The sequence below is a fragment of the Mastomys coucha genome, unplaced genomic scaffold (assembly GCF_008632895.1).
Source record: "Mastomys coucha isolate ucsf_1 unplaced genomic scaffold, UCSF_Mcou_1 pScaffold23, whole genome shotgun sequence".
NCBI lineage: Eukaryota > Metazoa > Chordata > Mammalia > Rodentia > Muridae > Mastomys > Mastomys coucha.
Window position 1 is genome coordinate 47,967,267 of NW_022196906.1, and position 19,070 is coordinate 47,986,336.

General features: G+C 41.0%; 1 protein-coding gene across 4 annotated transcripts in view; it reads right to left on the reverse strand.

The window, feature by feature from the left end:
• Elmod1 (ELMO domain containing 1) overlaps window positions 1-19,070 on the reverse strand; it is a 58,258-nt gene that overhangs the window by 31,468 nt on the left and 7,720 nt on the right. For 3 of the 4 annotated variants that reach the window (XM_031343969.1, XM_031343968.1, XM_031343970.1), the window contains exon 1: window positions 5,999-6,100. Coding sequence is in view for 1 of the 4 variants with exons in the window: in XM_031343967.1 (XP_031199827.1) it covers window positions 5,999-6,015 (17 nt within the window). In the remaining 3 variants the exon portion in view is untranslated. Of the gene's footprint in view, window positions 1-5,998; window positions 6,101-19,070 lie in introns of those variants that run through there. The other variant, XM_031343967.1, reaches the window with a different exon arrangement.

Here is a 19,070-nt window from a genome sequence, read left to right on the forward strand (position 1 = left end):
GACAAAAGTACTTTTTAAACTAGGGGCTGGGGAGGTGATTCTGTAAGTGGTTTCTTCACAAACAGGAGGACCTCAGTTCCATCCCTAGCACCCACGGAAAGAGGCAGGGGTGGCAATGTGCACCTGTAACACTAATGATGGAGAGGCAGAGGCAGGAGGACCTCTCGGGGTCCCTCTCCTGCTCCTGTAGCTGAATCAGTGAGATCCAGGGTTAATGAGAGACCCTATCTCAAAAAATAAGGTGGAGAGTGACTGAGGAAAATACCTAACATACCTAACATTGGGACCTTTGCCCCCCCCATATATATATATATATATATATATATATATATATATATATATACACACACATATATACATATATATACATATATATATATGCTTTTGTACTTGACTACACACATGCACACAAATACATATACAACTATAAAAAATAAAAATTTAAAACCAAAATATTGAAAAATAATACAATAATTCTAGAGGAAAAGATATGGCTCTGTCCTCTGAAATGGTACAATGAAGCTTAGTCATTAAAATATAAGACTAATTTTGTTTTTAATTATATGTGTGTGTGTGCCTGTGTGTGTATGTGTGTGGCATGTGTGTATGTATGTGAATGTCTGTATGTGTCTCTCAGTGTGTATATGTGTGTGGTATGTATGTATATGTGTGTGTATGTATGTGTGTATGTATGTGTGTGTGTGTGTGTGTGTGTGTGTGTGCCTATGAGTGCAAGTGCCTACCTACAAAGGCTAGAACTTCACCTGAGATGAAGTTACTGGTCGTTGTGTGTTGACAGAGGTTGGCATTGGGAACTCAACTATTTTGCAAGAGCAGATGTGCTGTTTACCAGGGGGCCATCTCTTAGGCAATAGGAAAGCCAATCTTGATTGTCCCACAGGGAGGTAAGAAAATGCCTGGGAGGTCATTGTGTTTTTTTCCAGAGGAAGAGGGAAAATTCCCATTGATAAATAACTAGAATCCAGAGCAGCTTCTATGGGAAGCCCCTGGCTTTCATTGATCTTGCCTCTGTAGGAAAGAGGTTTAATAAATAGTCACATAGACAAAGAGTGGGCCCCTGAAACGCTGAGGGAAAACACAGTGCAGGGCTGGCAATAGCACACTGTAGAGACAGCACCCAGAGGGAATAACCGGGAAAAAGGTTCCAGTTAATGGATTATACAAGAGTGAAGAAACAGTTGTTTCAATGCATGGAAAAACTACAATGTGTACACATGGATAGATATAGATCAATCAGCTATATGTGTGCACATGTACACTTATGGTTTATGTGGCTGTATGCATTTATGCTTTATATACACATATAAACATGTTTGTGTATATATGCATATATGCACATCCTGAAAAGGGGGAAATTATGACAATATTCAAGCACCCAACTTCTGTGAGAGGAACTGGCTGCATGGGTCATCCATATACTTTGCTGGGTTTTGTTGTATTTATTTTTTAGAGATAGCTTCTCTATCTAATAAACTCCATCAATGCTTCGAGTGATACTAAGCAAATTCAGGCATAACCACGCACCCCTGTGCTGCTGCCCCTCAAAAACACAGGAAGTCAGTTGGTATTGGGTGGACATTTGCCTGGATAGTCTAGAAACCAGACTGCACTTGCATTTGTAATTTGCCAGTATGAGCTGTGTGGATTCAGACAAGCTAGTTTGCCTCTCTGGGTCTCTGCTTTCACATGTGTGTTAAGGGAAGGGCTTAGATTCGGTTTTTAGTTAACGGGAGATAAGCTAGCAGAGAAAAGGATTCTCTTCGAAGCTTGCTTCGAGCTGTGGTGAAAATGCTACCATTCTTCTGGTTGTTTGATGCTATAGTTGCAGATGTAGGGTTATCTCTAAATTCCTCCATTTACCCTCTGATCACCCTCAACAGTGTCCACATCTCTCAAAGTGGGTGCTTGCTTGGCTTTTCCATCTCTTACACCAGCTGTCCTTATTCTAAACTATTAATGTCTTAGGTTCTGGAGATGTTCTTCAGTGACCAATGCCATTCTTAGAACGTGAAGGCCCAAAGTTTTACTCCTAGTATCAAACAACCATGTTCTAACCACCCAACTCCTCGAGTGTTACCATAATAAAGACCTCTGTGAACATCACAGAAAACCTCCAAACTGCCACAGACCACACTCTCTCCTGTATCTTAGCTTGGCATTGCCTCCCCAGCTTCTCTTTTACTTGGGAGCAGAGACCATCTCTCAGTCATGCATCTCACTCACAAAGACTCATAGTGGCACACAGTAAGGGGGTTACAAAGTGCAGAAGCTACTGAAAGTAGGTCTGTTCAAATGCTAAGCAAGCTTCCTGGTCTTCCTCTGTAAGACACCCATCCAGTCGCTATAATTATGGGTGTCATCTCAGCAAGGGCTGACTGGAAGAACCAGTCTCCTGTTAGCTAAGTGTGAACGACTTACAAAGCCCCATACAGTTATGCTTGTGAGTGATGAGGCTTTAGTTAGCCAGTCAGAACAGTAAAATACTTCCCCCAATTACTTCAAAGCCCAGAGGGATGGGGAGGTCTGCTGGGTAGCTAGCTCAGTTTCTCTCATGGTTGGAGGTTTGAGCTTGGCAAATTTTTGCCCTTCTTTTCTTACTTCAAGAATGAACATACACAGGAAGGTTCACAATGGCGAAGTGAGAGACTAGGGCTGGAACAGTCAGTGGCAACTATTTATGAGGGGTGACTTAAAAATTCCCTTTATCAGAACCTTCCAAAATAATGTTCTGATGGCTTTAAAACAAATCTAATTTCAAAATAATGATATTCTAATGAGGGCAAATATCTTGAGTACAAGTCTTGAGCCCCATTACCACTTCTATCAATTGAATTAAAATAAATACAGTATATAATAAAACCTAAACTCTTAAGCCTTAGTTCCACGTGGGGTCTAAAACTTGCTGACCTCCTTTTGGGGTCGTATGGGCATGTTGTTCTCATTCACTGTATCCTTCGCTTTCTTATTATGCAGCTGTGGCTAATGTCAGATTGGGTACCCATGGACAGTTAGCCAACACTGAACAACTGTGTTCAATTACAGACATAACCTCTAGCTGGGTGTACTCTTCCTGTAGCAATTATTTGTTCTATCTGATGTATTTAAAGAGGCACACATAAAACTTTTTTCTTTTATGCACTGAACACCTCCACTATTACCATACACGGTGGCAGCTGAAGCAGCGGCTACTGCTGTGATCTGATTGGCCCCGTGCAAAACTCATATTCAAAGTGATTTCCACTGTGAAATGCTAAGGGGTTGGACCAGTGACACCTTTCAGAAATGACCAGACTATGGATGTACCACCCTCATGAGCAAGTCCATTTATGGGTTAGTGGATCAATCCATTTATGATCTTAAGAGTAGGGCTCTTTATGTAGTCTAGTTTGGGCATCTGTCATAGGGCCCTCTCACCACATAAAGCCTTGTAAAGGCTTGGGATTCTTCAGGGTCTTTGGCAGCAAGAAGGCCCTCTTCAGATGTAGTCCTTCTTCCTTGGACCTCCCAGCTTCCAGAATCATGAGCTGAATAACCTTTTTTATTTTTTTAATAAATTGTTTAGATTGAGGCATTTAGGATAAAAAAGGACTAATACAGACATCATATAGTTTAAATATGAGTTAAAACACATTCTTTCTTATAATCTGGATTCCTCAAAGATAATCTAGTTTTTATGGTGTTCATCCAGGACATTTCAGTTGACAGATTAATCTCTTTGTGGCCTTTTAAGTAATGCTGAAATTCTGCTTAGTAAAAGTCAGCTCCCCATTTCACCTAGTGTAATGAATCAGAAACTAACACTTGATTCACCCAGGCGATGTTAGATATCTTTTTCTTTTTTTGGTAGAAATGAAAAGATTTTCAAAGTTTCCTAACAACTGTTTGGGGGAATAAATAGTAATATAACCTAATGTAGTTTGTAAATTTCTTGATGTCTACCCTTTCACATTCCTATATATTAACAAAAAATAAACTGAAACAATATGACAGTAAAAATATTAAAAACAAAATCTTAATCAAAACCCAGCAATCAATTAAGAATGGGCAACAAACCTCTTTTTGTTTTTTCAAAATAAATAATCCATGGAGACCCCTCTTTCTTCTAACACTTATTCATTTGGTGTTTGTGTTTGTGATGTGTGTGGGCACATGCTTGTGCACATGTGTGTGTGTGTGTGTGTACCTGTTCGTATGCCACAGCACACATGTGGAAGACAACATGCGGGATTTGGTTCTCTCCTTCTACCACGTGGGTTCTGGGATCAAAATCAGGTCATCAGACTCTGTCAACTATCTTTACCCTATAAGCCATCCTGCTGCCCCCTCATTTCCTTCTTAATGTGCTGTCTGCTATTCTATCTTCAGTCTCACATAAGAAACCAATGACAAATAAATTTTATAAATATATGCATCAAGGAAAAAGAGAAGTTTGTGTTAGAACACACAACTGACACTGGGGTTCTCTATCACTGGTCCGAGTGGGCACAAAAGTTTACCAATAGATTTTCATCTTACCAGTTCCCAATCATCATGTGGAGATCGATTCTAAAATAAAGTATTAGGACTGCTCCCAAACACACCATTGCACCCATTCGATTTAATAAAGAAATGTAGAGAAGCTAATGCTATAACCTCTGGTAGAATGCCTGGCTTTGGCTCACTTTTTTCTGAAATGCACTGAGACAGAAGAAAAAGTTCACCAGTACAGGCTTGACACAAATCTCACGATCACCCTAATCTCTGTGATGAGGAAGCTCCTGGCTGCTAAGCTTTACATCACATCGAGCTTCTCGCTAGCATGATTCTGCAGCTAAAGGATCCACATTTGCATTCAGGAGAGAGTCATAAATGTAGGCTTTTTCTTAACTGTGTAAGCAGGAAGGTTCATAACCATATCAACCAAAAAAAGTATCAGGTCAAATAAATGTCTTAGTGATTCTTTAAATAATATCTTTTCGCATAGCTGAGAGGAACAAGTTAGTGAGTATTCTGTTCAAGATAACAAACTCTATAATTGTGATCTCCAGATAGTTTTGCATAATTACCCAGAAATCACCACTGACCATTACAAAGCGCAGTGAATCCCTCACACCCTTACCTATGCCTCCATAAACAAGGGGGGAAACAAAACCAATGGAGGGGGAAGCAAGCCTTAAATTGCCTCTGAGAGAGTCAGATAATTTCTTGAAGGAAGCAGACCCATTGCTTAGAGGGTGACCAAAGAAGAACAAAGGATGTGTAACAGATGGAGGTCACCAACTTCATGGAAAGAACATATATTTTTTTTGAAAATGTATTTAATTTTTAACACTCAGACTGACTTTATTTTGCCATATTTTAATATGATTCAATATATTTTATTATTAGAAAAATTGATGGCAATTAGTAATCTTGAAGTTAATTACAAGATGTCCAGCTGACGTTTTCTAAACAGCAGGACTGTCCAAAGAACACTAGCATAGATAATTCCACGCAGGTCTGTCTGGGAGCTGTTAACAGATAATGCAGAGACATCACCAGGCAGCAGGAAGAAGCTGAAAACAGACTGTAGTGAGGAATGATACTAGTGTGGTTTGGTGTGTCAGTCAAGCCCTAACTTTTTGGAGATTTAGAATTCTTTATTTCAGACCAGTGATTTTACACAAATTACGTTAATTGATTCCTTAATAGATGATTCATAGACTTCAAATTTCAGGTAACTGCATATCATTCTTCAGCGACACATGTCTCCAAGGCTGTGAAGAACATTCATGTTCTTGGGCCCAGGCTCTCCTGTCATCTCCAAGTGCTCTCTCAACATCATCAAAGTGTAGACAGGAGTTAGGATAGGAGCCTCACATACAGACTACCCTCATTCAAGATGCAGGGCCATCAGATCTGACTTGGGACCACCACTGAGGAACAGAGGAAACTGTTCTCTAACTGGCAAGGGAGTTTCAGCTTCAGAGGGGTTTCCCAGGGAGCCGAGGTCTCTTACCTCAGGAAGTGCTTCATTGTGCAGGCGTTGACTCTCCAGATGCTATGCCAACTGTCTTCAAACAACTGCTTCCAAATTTGCTTTTGCAAAGTAAGTGTGGGCTACAGGGAAAAAGTAGATGAGTTACTGAGATTTCCAAACAAAGTCTTCCTGTCTTGCTAGGGTAAGACAATACGTTCTATGCCCAGAACACTATCATGGTTTCCAGATGCCCCATAACCCCAGCATCCTAAACTTTCCAAAAACATAATTCAAAAGAACCGGAAGGAACTGATACAATTGTTAAAATCAGAATCAGTACAAACAGTATGTGTTAATAGATTTTAAATAGTTGCTCAAGAGCCAGGTGCTCCTAACAAACAAAGAAATGCGTCGAGTTCAAAGTTTGTTTGTTTGTTTGTTTGTTTGTTTATCTATTTTGCACAATGAACAGATGAGTAAAGTCATACATTTGCACAGTTCTTTGTAGTTCAAATTTTCCCTAAGAGATATCATAGAAGAATCATAGACGAGGAAGATAAAGACTGTGAGAGCAGAAGACAGGGAGAGGGGCTATGAAACGCCATCTTTTGGATGTGTCATGGCATTATGGTCATATGTCCCAGCAGTTGTGATTATATGCCCTTGGCCTGTACAAGGCTGATCCTGTCAACACAAGTCTCCCCCACCCTTGCTCAACTATTGGCTACTGATGGATTCTGGGAGGGGAGAAGTCAGTGTCTTTAGTTGTGTATCTGTTGGTGAGGCCACCAAGTTCTAGGAGACAGCTATGGTTAAAGTCAGTGGATCACAAAATAAAGTAAGCAGGCATGACTGTGAGAAGGGGATTTGTTTTGAGGGAATGAGTTGAAAGGGGAGGAAGAGAATAAGAAATGATTAGAATACATTATAGACATGTATGAAATTGTCAAACAACTCATTTAAATGAAAAAAAAAAATCTCAATAATGTTTGCTTTCCCAAAGCCTTTGGCTTCTGGCACATCTGTTCTCTTCTGGTAAGGATGATACAGGGCGAAGTCTGCAGAGAATTGGCTTCAAATAAGAGCAGAGAGAAGATACTCTTGAAGGAAGAGCAAAGGGAAAAGGCAGCTTCAGGAGAAGTGAGTAGAACAAAATGTGTGTGCACACGGCAGAGGGCTGTGTCACGGCTACCACCCAGAGCAGCTCACAAGTCAGGGACATAGCCCAGTTAAAGGCCAGTCTCCTCCTTAACACATATGTGTGTCTACAGTGTACAGTCTACATGTTTGAAAACAAAATCTACACATGGAGACTGTGGTTGATTGTGTCTGGCAAGACAGAGAGGGGAGAAATGACCTTTGATGCTGTAAGTGCTTTTCTCTTAAAATATGTCAGAAACAAAATTAAAAATAATATTTGTTCATTTGGGGTGGTAGGAACATCACATCATTCTTTGTATATCTGTGGCTTCCAAATGAATCCAATTATGAATCCAATTTTTTAATTTAATTATGTAATGCTTCCAGAGATCTTACAGTTTCTCATATATTCACCTTTGCAAGGAGCCAGGGAGTCTTGGAGAAATGGACAATTTATAATTGGGTCATGCTGAGAAACATCATGACAGAAAGGGATGTGCCTAAGGCAATAAAAGGAAGTATTTAAAATAAACACAAGTAAAAATGGAAAGAGCCCCAGTGGCCAGAGGAGGAACAATCTGGGCAACAACATAAAACAACATTGAATTAGAACCTATGTGGAATGAAGATCCATGGCTCTGTATCAGCGCAAATGCGAGACTGGATCAGTAAAAACAGGAAGAAGGCTACATAGGTCTCCCCCACATAAGAATGTCAATTACATAGGTTGACACTTTGTCCTCAAGGAAGTTGTGCAAAACTTCTTGCCCCTTAAAGGAAGGCTAGACCTAGTGTCTTCCTGAATACTGTGAGGTAAGAGAGAGGAGTAAGTGACATGGGGAAACGTGACGAACACTGTCCTAGTCAGGTGCTAAAGGCAAATGTCACCAAAGAGGTCTCACTGATAGCAAACAGCAATATGTACATGATACTTGCTCCTGTCAGTCCTATCATTCCAGTCTAATCTGGACAGAAACATCAGACAATCCCAAAGGGAGGACATACCACAAAGCCCATAACTAGACATCTCGAAATGTTCAAGGTAATCAAGAATACCTTGAACAGAAAAGTCCAGTCTAGTAAAGTCCAGTAAAGTCCAGAAGCCAAGAGCTGTGTTCCCAAGGAGAAAGGTCCTCTAAAGGCAGTGTCCTAGTCAGGGCCCTGAAAGCAGGAGAGGGGAATAAAGTAACAGCTAAGGAAATGTTAATAAAGGTCGGTCCAGAGTGCCATAGCTCAGTGTGTGGAAGTACTCACTGTGCAAGCCTGATAACCTGAATTTAATGATCATGATGGAAGGAGAAAACAGACTCCTGAAAGGTGACCTCTGACCTACATGTGTGCACACGTGTACACACACACACACACATGTGAGTGGCATGTTTGTACTTGCACCTATACACACACACACACATCATGCATATACACACAGAGTGATAACAATAAAACAAACCCAAAAATACTTATAAAAAGAAAAATATGAACTTGGATTAATAATGAGATATGAATATATGTCTGCTAGTTGTGGCAAGTATATAATGCATCAGTACAAGATATGAATACTGGAAACAGGAAGGTAGTATAAAGGACCTACCTGTATTACTTTGGTAACTTCTTTGTAAATGAATATCACTCTAAACTTACGTGTTTTAAAGAATTAACGACTCTTCTGCCTTGCACCCAGAGTTACACACAGTTACATACAGTAAAGATACAGGATGAACTAGAGGGGTGTGGCTGCATTCTTCAGACCTAACCATCGTGAGTGACAGACTGATGCAGGACAATGCCATTCAGGCTCCGTTTCCCTGCCCATTGTTGTGATTGGTGGATCCTGAGAGGGGAAGTGGGGGCAATAATGCTCTGTGTGTGTGTGTGTGTGTGTGTGTGTGTGAGAGAGAGAGAGAGAGAGAGAGAGAGAGAGAGAGAGAGAGAGAGAGAGCGAGCTCAGGTAGCTGTGAGCCTGATGAAGAACAGACTGTTCAGGAGACAGTTTCAGTGAGACAGCTTGCTTAATTTTGGGGAACAAAGGCAACTTAAACCTTTGGGGGTGAATGGGTAGGGGCTATTGGGATGAGTGTACATTATGGCCCTGGATAGGATGCTGGGAATGCCTCATCTGCATAAGGAGAAATTCTAGATGCTGCTGGATATGACCTTATAAGAGGAGAGGAAATTAAACTGGCTACCAGGTTACGAGACTTCCTCCGGGGGAGGGAATGGGTAAAGTTGGGCCCTGTGCTGGGATATGCAGGCCTGGGGTGAGGGAAAGGTGTTCTGGGGTTTGGACACACCCTGACACCCTACTCCCCCACTTCCCAATCCCCCAGTATCACATCTCCCAGGCCCCACAATAGAAAAGCAGATAGATACTTAAGGTCAGAATTACAAGTAGTAAAGTGTCCTAAGACACCAAGTAAGAGAGATTACCATCTTCAAAAAATGCGGGGGCCTGGGGGCTCCCTAAAGAACACATACAAAACCCTAGAAGTGAAAGAAGCACAATGTGTATAGAGGAAAGGATGTTCCTATGCTTGAGGTCGTCCTCAGTGAGAACACAATGAGGTGTGGAAGGCTCATCAGAAGGCTTTGTAAAGGATGTTAAAGAGTTTGATGCATCTCACATTAGTAGGGAGGGCTACTGCAAGTTTTCAAGTTGGTATGCAACATGATTTGATTATTGGTTAAACAGACAAATAGACAAACAAACAAAAACAAGCATGATTTGATTGTTGGGGCTGGAGAGATATAAGAGCATTGACTGGTCTTCCAGAGGACCTGGGTTTGATTCCCAGCACTCACGTGGTGGTTTAGAACCACCTGCAATTCCATTTGTAGAGTATCTGATGCCTTCCTCTGGCTTCAGTGTACATAAGGCATAGAGCTGGTGTACAGACATTTGTGCCGACAAAAGGTCCATACACATAAAATAACAGTAAAATTTAAGAACACACTCTGTAGTATAAAGAATGAGTTGTATGTACTGTGGTGAAATTACAGGTAGTGATACCATTTAGAAGCTTTCAGAATGTTCCTGGCAGGAATAATGGTATAGAAAGGCAGTGACTAGAGAGACAGTGTGAAGAATTTGAGAGATACTACGTGGGTAGAGTTGGCAAGGCTTTTGATGGTGCGGTTGACAAAGGAAAATGAGGAGACAACACAGGCCCCTGTCTGTGGATGGCAACTGGTCAGGGAATTCACTGAGAATTCTGCAGAGTTGGACTTGCCAATCTAGGACATTCTAGGTTTCTAGGGTCAAGTGATGGTATGGAGCTTTAGATAAATGGGCTTTCTCAGCATGTAATTAGAATTATAGTTCAATTTGAATTACCAAACAAACCACATATACAGACCATGATCATCATAACAATTCTTCTTCATGAGGATGAGACTAAATTAGAGTTCTCATAATGCAGAGGTGGTAAAAAAAAAAAAAAAAAGGAGTTACAGCCAGGAATATGTCATCAGACTCAGCAGGCCATGTTCTTCTCAAGTAGTTCAATTTCATATGGCTACAAAATTGGTTTATCTTAAAAATCTTTTACCAGAACAATTCTGCATTCTTTTGTAGGAAGTCTGACCTATCTAGTCACAGGTTCTTGGCCAGACATCAAGATGTAAATTTACCCACACGGGTGGGGGGTGGAAAACGTGGCTGGCACTGCACTAAACACAGCAATGTAATTTGGAACTAGGGGAAGACTTACTATGTACAGGAACAATCGCCCCGTGGTAGAGAGGGTAGGGTCATTATGATGCAGAGTTCAGGACAGAAAGTTCATAGCTTGAACCTTCAACTGACTGTCTGGTAGTTTTAGTTTGTCTAGGGTTCAGTGGAAGGGGGAGTTATATCTACCTTCCAAGGACTGGATGGACCAAAGCATCTAGGTGCTTAATATCCCTAAGGTACATAGCAGGCACCCAGGGCCTGAGCGTCCGTGGCACCATTACTTTGTCATCATCATTATATCTTCCTCTAAAGTAAAAGATCACTTTGCGGTCACTTAAGAAATTGGAAAAATAAATTCTCATCAGCTTTTGTGACCTGAATTGGCACAGTGGTGGTGGCATGAGCGAGAAGCAAACGGGTGATGAATATTTATCAAGTAGCATCAATTGGGTTCGCTTGTTGGGTAGAAAAAAAAGTGATGGGAAAAAAAAATAATAATCAGTTGTAATAATCTGTCCCTCGACAGGAGGCAATGGTAACACCTCAGATCTACTTTATTTGTTTCCTCCCAAGAAACATCAAAAATGGCTTGATGTTAAACAGTAAGCAAAATGTTACGTAACGCATTGCTCATTGGCAAATGATTATGTAAGTTAGCCTAAATCTATACAGAAAAATGCTTAGCTCGTACTATGCCCTGTTTGTTTACATTTCAAAGGGGTGCTGTTTACTGCTATCTTTGTATTAAGAAGTGATAGGGTACAATCTACGGTGCTTTGAGTTGCTATTGCTAGGAAATATTCTTTGAGTAAGGGTGCCAAGAGCCATAGTCCTCCTCTGTGGCCAATTTATTATTTTGCGCATTTCCCATTTCCCTTCATCTCCACCATTGTCACAGTGTGACCACAATAGACATCCTGAGTGTCTGTACACACAGGCCTATTAACTTTAATGATTCCATAGAGATTGCCTACTTGACAAATGTCAACCTTTTTGTTCAATCCAGAAAAGGTTCACCAATTTTTCTGACTAGACAATATTGCTACCTCTTTCATGGGAATTAAGAGAAACAGCAAACCCACTCTGGACTGTCCCTTCCCCGTGACTTTCTACCTAGAGGGAGGTTATTCTAGGGTGGACACAATAATTTTTTGTTGTATTCTGCATACTTAATATTGTTTCAAAAACTTAGAAAAAATGTATACGTGTGTGTGTGTGTGTGACAGAGAGAGAGAGAGAGAAAGAGAGAGAGAGAGAAAGAGAGAGAGACCCATGTGCTTGCCTGAGGCCAAAGGAGAATGTCAAATGTTCTATTCTATTACTCTCTTGCTTATTCCCCTGAAACAAGGCCTCTCTCTAAATCTGGAGCTTGTTTTTTTTTTTTTTTGGGAGGCTGGGGCATTAAGCCCCAGAAATCCTCCTGTCTCTGCCCCTACCGGTGTTGGGGTTCCAGGTGCCTATCTCTATGTTCAGTTTTTACATGGGTATCAAGTATGGACTCAGGTCTCCATAGTTGCGCAGTAAGTACTCTTATCTACTAAGCCATCTTCTTACCCTCCCCACAAACAAGTGATCTTTTTCATATTTATTTCCTATCTAGGCTCCTAACTCTCTGTAGTATTTTTCAGAAGGAATGCTGTTATCTTTCTTAGGAAAATGCATGTTAAAAGCATCAATCGATAATAACACTAGTAAAACAAACTCTAAATTTCCCACCTGGAAGCAAAAAAATAACATAAAAAAGAAAAAGAAAAAGAAACACCCCCCAAAAACAAAACAAAACAAAACCACCAACCCTGGCTCTTATTTTTCCTATGATAATGAATACGATTATAAACTAGGCTTGTGAAGCTTGGCTGGGCCCTGCAGTGACTGGTTTCCCTGTGTACGGAGATGAGCAGATCCAAAGAGAAAGATCAAATGATTGAGCTTGCTGATCAAACACCCAGAGATGGGTTGGCACTTCAGTATGGGGCTGTGCCGTTATCTGTCTCTTCTCTCTTTTTCCAGCTGGGAGGGAAGGGACAGTGATCGCTGGCCCGTGGCTTCTGAAAAGCTCCTGGCCCCCCAGCATCAGGGGACTAGTGCTGCCTTCTTTGAGCATGAAGTTCCCTGCAGTTCTTTATAAAGTACCAGAGTAAACCCATCTCTTCCATCCAGCCATTGAACACCCCAGGGAACGAGTTAGTCTCCACTAGAGGCAGCAGAGCTCCTTTCTTCAAAATCTTAATCCCTATATGGGGGTGTGGGCAGAAAAGAAAAAGAAAAAAAGCTACCTTCTGTACAGTCTTCAAATTTTAACTGACTATATCCTCTAACAACCAAAATGCCTGTGAGCTCACAGTACCTACACACACATAAAAAACAACCCACAAAGTGAATACCATTTCATTCTAACATCTGCCCAATGTGATTATCCCATTATATTAAAAACTTACATAGAGTACATTTAAAAATAAAATCTGATTCTCTGCCTCCCAAGTCCTGGGACTTAAGGCATGTGCCACCACAGCCTGGTCTAAAATCCAATCTTAAGAATGAAATCTTGTTTAAGGTTTTGTGGAATTAATAACACCTAATATCTACACACAACTTGCTAAAAGTCAGGCAACAGCCAATGGGTTTTGCTTCTATAAACTCACTCCTAGCCACTTCATGAAGTGAATCATAATTATTGTCTCCATTTTGCAGCTGGGGAAATTGCTCTAGAGAGGTTCAGGGACTTATGGTTAGCAGAGGCAGAGTTGAGACTCAGGGGCAGTGGGGCTCAGCTTTCTTCTGTGATGTCTCTAGAAGCCACTGGGACAATATTCCAGATAAGTCATGGCAAAAAAGAATAAGAACTGTATTTAATTAACACTATAGTGCCAAGCCAGGAAGCCAGCAAGGTGTGGGTCTCACGGGGATCCCAAGTTTCACAGGGGGAGCTACTGGGAGACCAGCTTCCAGGAACATCTGACTTTACCTGTTTATGGTCTTTTGAGAATGTAGAGATTTAAGAATGTACTAAAAGCAGACACGAAGTGGGCCTGGAGAGATGGCTCAGTGGTTAAGAGTACTGGCTGCTCTTCCAGAGGACCAGCGTTTGACTTCCAGTACTCACGTGGTAGCTTATAGCCTTCTCTAGTGCCAGCCCCTGGGGACCCTGTACCCTCTTTTGGCCTCCTTAGGCACTGCATGCATGTGGTGCATAGATATATAATGCAGGGTTTTACCTAAAACACCCTCACATAAAGTAAATGTGAAATAAGTATTGTTTTAAGAAAAAGAAGTAGATGTTTTTCTTTTTGATCCACTCTATGTTTAGGTGGAGAAGACAAAATGGAGGGAATGTGAGCTCTCTAGAAAGGGCTCACACTAACAAACGCCTGAAGCTGATGTGGTTTAAAGATCAGAGGAACTCAGCCCACATCAGTTCTGTATTGCGCTCTGCATGTATGCTTGCTTGTCCATAGATGATTTCCAAAAAATCCGGAAAAATAAATCCCTCTCCAAAATGAGCATGCCAGCAGGGAACACATCTGCATGGGACACCAAGCAAGGACAGAGATTGTGGGTGAGGAGTCTGGGCAAAAATAACTTGCCTGAACTGCTGTGACAGGCAGAGCCACAAGCCAAACAAGAGCACCACCAATCCTTCCAGATCAAACGGGCCTAGTGTCCGATTTAGGTTGGGTGAGTAAATAGATCTAAATTAGCAAATTCAGACAATGTCTATTTTCAGCCTGCTTCATGTCTGATCAAGTCCTGAGAAGTAACAAATCTCTACCCGGAAAGATGAGAGGCTCATGATTTTAAAAGGATATAATGCAAACAAGAGAACACATTCAACAAAAAAGGACAGGGGATGGAAGGAATTAGTAAGACAATGGAGGGGTAAAGTGGAACGGAAAAGAAGAGAAGAAAAAAAATCCTAAAGTTGTGCACATTCGGAGCATGGATAAAATGCTATTTGGGGTTTAAGGTATTCACATAAGGACTGAAAACTAGCAATATGAAAAATCACCACCCCAGGGAATGAAGAGAGTCTTTGTAATGGAACAGTGACTGCTCACACATGGCACCGAGCATGTCCACTAGAGGTGTCATGCTCACACACCTAACCACCTCCCTGAGGCCAAGTTCCAGAGCCTTTCTTTCCTCCTTCCTTGGCAATCAGCTTCAAAACTGCCCTGCTGACATGCAGGAACATGACAACTTGGGAGGCTTTTCCCTTCCGCAGATGTAAACATTTATCGGGGCTTATTTTGTGATTTATAGCAATGGCAGTCCAGTCCGCTGTAGAAGTTGAGGTCACCCATAAATTCACTTATGACAGGTTTCAGCAGCATACGCTTTGCTTGTCGGCCTCTCAAGGCAGTGAAGGATGCGCGAGCAGAGTTGATGAAATTTGTCTCTGACTTTTAAAAGACCCCTGGAAGTCTAAAAATAGAATAGTGCACTTGACACAAAATATTCTTGATATTTTCATCTCGAAAATTAAAATTCTAAAGAAAGATCACAACAAAAGATAGTAAATATGTGGACATGATTTCTCACATTAAAAGTAAAATGTTTTTTTTTTTTCTTGATAAATACAAACTTGGAGTGGAGAAGGATTGGAGGCTGTATGATCAAGTCTTACTATTATGATGTTTTAAGCAATGTGAAAGCACTACCCTGGTGTAAATAAAGCCCCCCTTTCATGTATTTATTTCCTTAGTTTTAGTTTTGTGTATGTGTGCATGTCTGTCACTGGATATGTGCACATGAGTACAGGTGGCCATGGAAGACAAAGCCTTCTTCAACTGCTTGCTGCCCCCCCCCCTTTTAAGAGAGTCTCTCATTGAACCCAGAACTTACTGATTTGGCAAGATCTGCCTCAGGAACCCTCTTATCTCCACCTCCTCCGCCCTGGGTTTACAGGCACTGCACCTGGATTTTTACATGGAGATCCAGAGTCAGGTCCTCACATGTGTACAGCAAGCGCCTTACAGACTGAGCCATCTCCCCAGTTCCTTACTGAGCCTTCTACTCAGACCTTGAGCGTGTATTTTAGTGACATCCAAGGTTCAGCTCAGTATGGTTGGGAAACCTCCAGGAACAGAATGGTGGTGATCAAGGCATGACACACTCGAGAAACTTCCAAACTTTAAACATTAAAAAGGAAAGAAAATGGTTGCCTCTTGGAAGAGATGAAACACAATTATCTATTGTTCTGACAAATATCCTTTTGCATACCAACCTCCCACTTTCAAACTGGAGCCATATTTAAAAGTCACTGTGCTTACAGATTCATGTCTCTACCTTCAGTTTACCATTGGGGTTCCTACCTTTTTTTGACTTGTCTTCAGACCACTAGCTTATGCCCAGCAAGGTGACTTCTCTCATGAACACTTTGAGAATGGATCAACACCTCCCCTACCTTGAGCCTCTCAGAATGTCTGGTATTCTTCAAGTCCTAGTGGCTGGTGAACACCCCTCCATCAGCATGGGTTTCTCCCATGTAGTGTTCACTACTGTAGAAACAGAAACTAGTGAACCAAGATAGATCTTACCTATAACCCCAACACTCAAGAAGCTAAGGAAGGTGGATTGACAAGAGTTCAAAGCCAGTCTGGGCTACTATCTCAAAAACACAAATCCAAACAAAACAAACTCGTTCTCTCTTAACAAAATTCATTTGTCATAAAATATTTCCCCAGATTTCCAGGTGGGCTTAACATGTGACATAGAAGCAGACCACTAAAGAAAACTCTACGGCCACCACTGGGCTGGTACTGCTTCTAAACTGTCTAGCATTGGTAGAGGGGCTTTAAGGGCTGCAACCCCTGGAATGGATGCCAGAAACTGGCCTAAGGCTCAACTCTGTGTAAAAAAAGGAAACATTCGGCACTTTCAGCTCCTGTTGTGAAAAGTGGCATCACTTTTGTAATGCAGGAGAGTCCCGTGGTGGTTAATTTCATGTGTCAATTTGATTGGGGCAAGGTTCTCCAATTACAGTATTTCTGGGTAAGGCTCTGAATATATTTTCTGTATAACATCAGTGCTTGAATCCCTGTACTTAATAAACCATACTTCTCTTCCCAGTGTGGGTCGATATTATCCAATCTGCTATGGGTCTGAATGGAACAAAAAGGAAGAAGGAGGGATTTGCCTCTTACATGGTGGGCTGAGACAGTGGAGTCTTCTCGCCCTTGGAGAGAATTAAAACAGCTTCTCTGGGTCTCTCTGGTTTGCAGACAACAGACTGTGAACTTTTTAGCTGCTACAATCAAAAGAGCCCATTCTTCATAATAAATCTACACAGAGAGAGAGAGACAGGAGAGGGAGAGGGAGAGGGAGAGAGAGAGAGAGGGAGAGGGAGAGGGAGAGGGAGAGGGAGAGAGAGAGAGAGAGAGAGAGAGAGAGAGAGAGAGAGAGAGAGAAGCTCAATACATGTGTATGTGTGTGCACAAATGTGCCCCTCTCCTGTTGGATCTGTTTCTCTGTATAACAATGAATACAGTTCTCAGTAGAAAATAGGATTTTGCAGCACCTGTTTAAAAAGAGTAACAAATGTCCATTCTGTCATATAAGCAAATGTCCCCCAAAGCCAAATCATGCTGCAGAGAGATGCCTGAGACTACATACCCACTGTCATGCTCGATTAGATGTACAATTTAAGACACATGCCTAATTGTATGGCTGCTGAAAAAACATCATCATCCTTAAGAATGAACAATTTTAAATATGAATTACATAATTAAGGAATATTCTGGAAATAACCCAGCAGTAGTCCCAGAATAGATGCACTTATTTAATTGTTGATCGATTTATGACTGTTAGTTGTCTAGGCAATAGTTAAGTACAAATAATAAAGTTAGATATTAATTTAAAAATGAAGGACAGAGGTACAATAGCAATTGTTAAATATAGTTTGTTTAGTTGAATTAGACACTGGCAGATACGTGTGCAAGCACCTAGGAACTCAATTCGAAGCCTACAATGGTGATTTTTAGGTCATCTGAGCCCAGGTTCTACTCAGGGGGATCATTCTTTTATATCTCCCCAGCTGTTCCAACTGAGTGACTTTATAGATAGTGTGCTGTCCATTTTCTTCCTGACCCTCTTTGATTTGAGCTTCCATCATTTATAAACCCAACTAAAAGCTCTCCTGCTCATATTCAGTGAACTAAAATTGTCTCCGTAATTCAATGCTAGCTGCACTGCTACTTTCACACTCTGCTCTTGGAATCGATTTTAAATCCTAAATGAACTTCATAGCCATCCTTTTAATAACATAATCTTAATCTTGATTTTTTTTTCTAGGCCAAGGAATATCAAGTTGGATCCTGATTATTATCCAAATTCTCTATTTTTTTGAGAAGTTCATGATGACCTGTGTAGATCTGGATCATTGATAAAGTAAAAATATTATGGCGAGTCTGGAATTCTAAAGTAAACCTTTTCCACATTTTGTCAACATAGCTGACAAAATGGTCAGCTTGAAACCACATCTCAGATTTAAATTCCGTATCTCACTCTCAGACTGTTCAAGTGACTAATTGACAAGCTCTGTAACCCTAAAGATCCGATGTATATGTATTTTTATGAGTCTATCATATACATTCCTAGATGAACTATTATTTAAAAGAATAGTAGAGGAAATATTTGTACAGTATAGAATGGCACCTAAGCTTTAATGTCCTGTCTTGTTAAATCTTGACCAGTTTTTATTGGGTTCACACATTGGGCTATGCAGATACACATAGGCATTCTATGTTAGGCATTTTAATAAAGGGCTTTTAAATTATGGCATGTAACATACATCTCAATTAACACAGTTCTAATGACTGCTTACCGTTTTAAGATACCCTATGATTAAGTTTCACAACCAAAAGTAATTGCTTACATTTTTTTTAAAGCTTTAAAATTTTAATGGATCTTCAGACTAAAGACACTTTAAAATTAAAACCTAAGCGTTCCACTTTGGTTGCAGGATTTAGAGAAATCCATCTGGAACTGATCAGGAAACTTCTTTCATGCTGGTCAGTTTTTGTCATGCTAGAATGTGTCATGCAAGCCACCGGAAGAGAAAAGACACTAGGCTTACCTAGCACTAGATGCTGCATAATACAAAACCGACCTGCCAGGCAAGCTAGGCTGCTGGGACATGAGTGGAGTGACTGCTCTGTAGGTAGCCAACTGTTTCCTAATTGGATGTCAGGCGTGCTCCACAGGGGCAATGCATGCCTGTCTCTGAGAGGGCTGTAGGTCACAGGAGGAACCCATCATGGCTGTTTTGCCAAGTGGTCATGTTATCAAATTGCGTTTTAAATA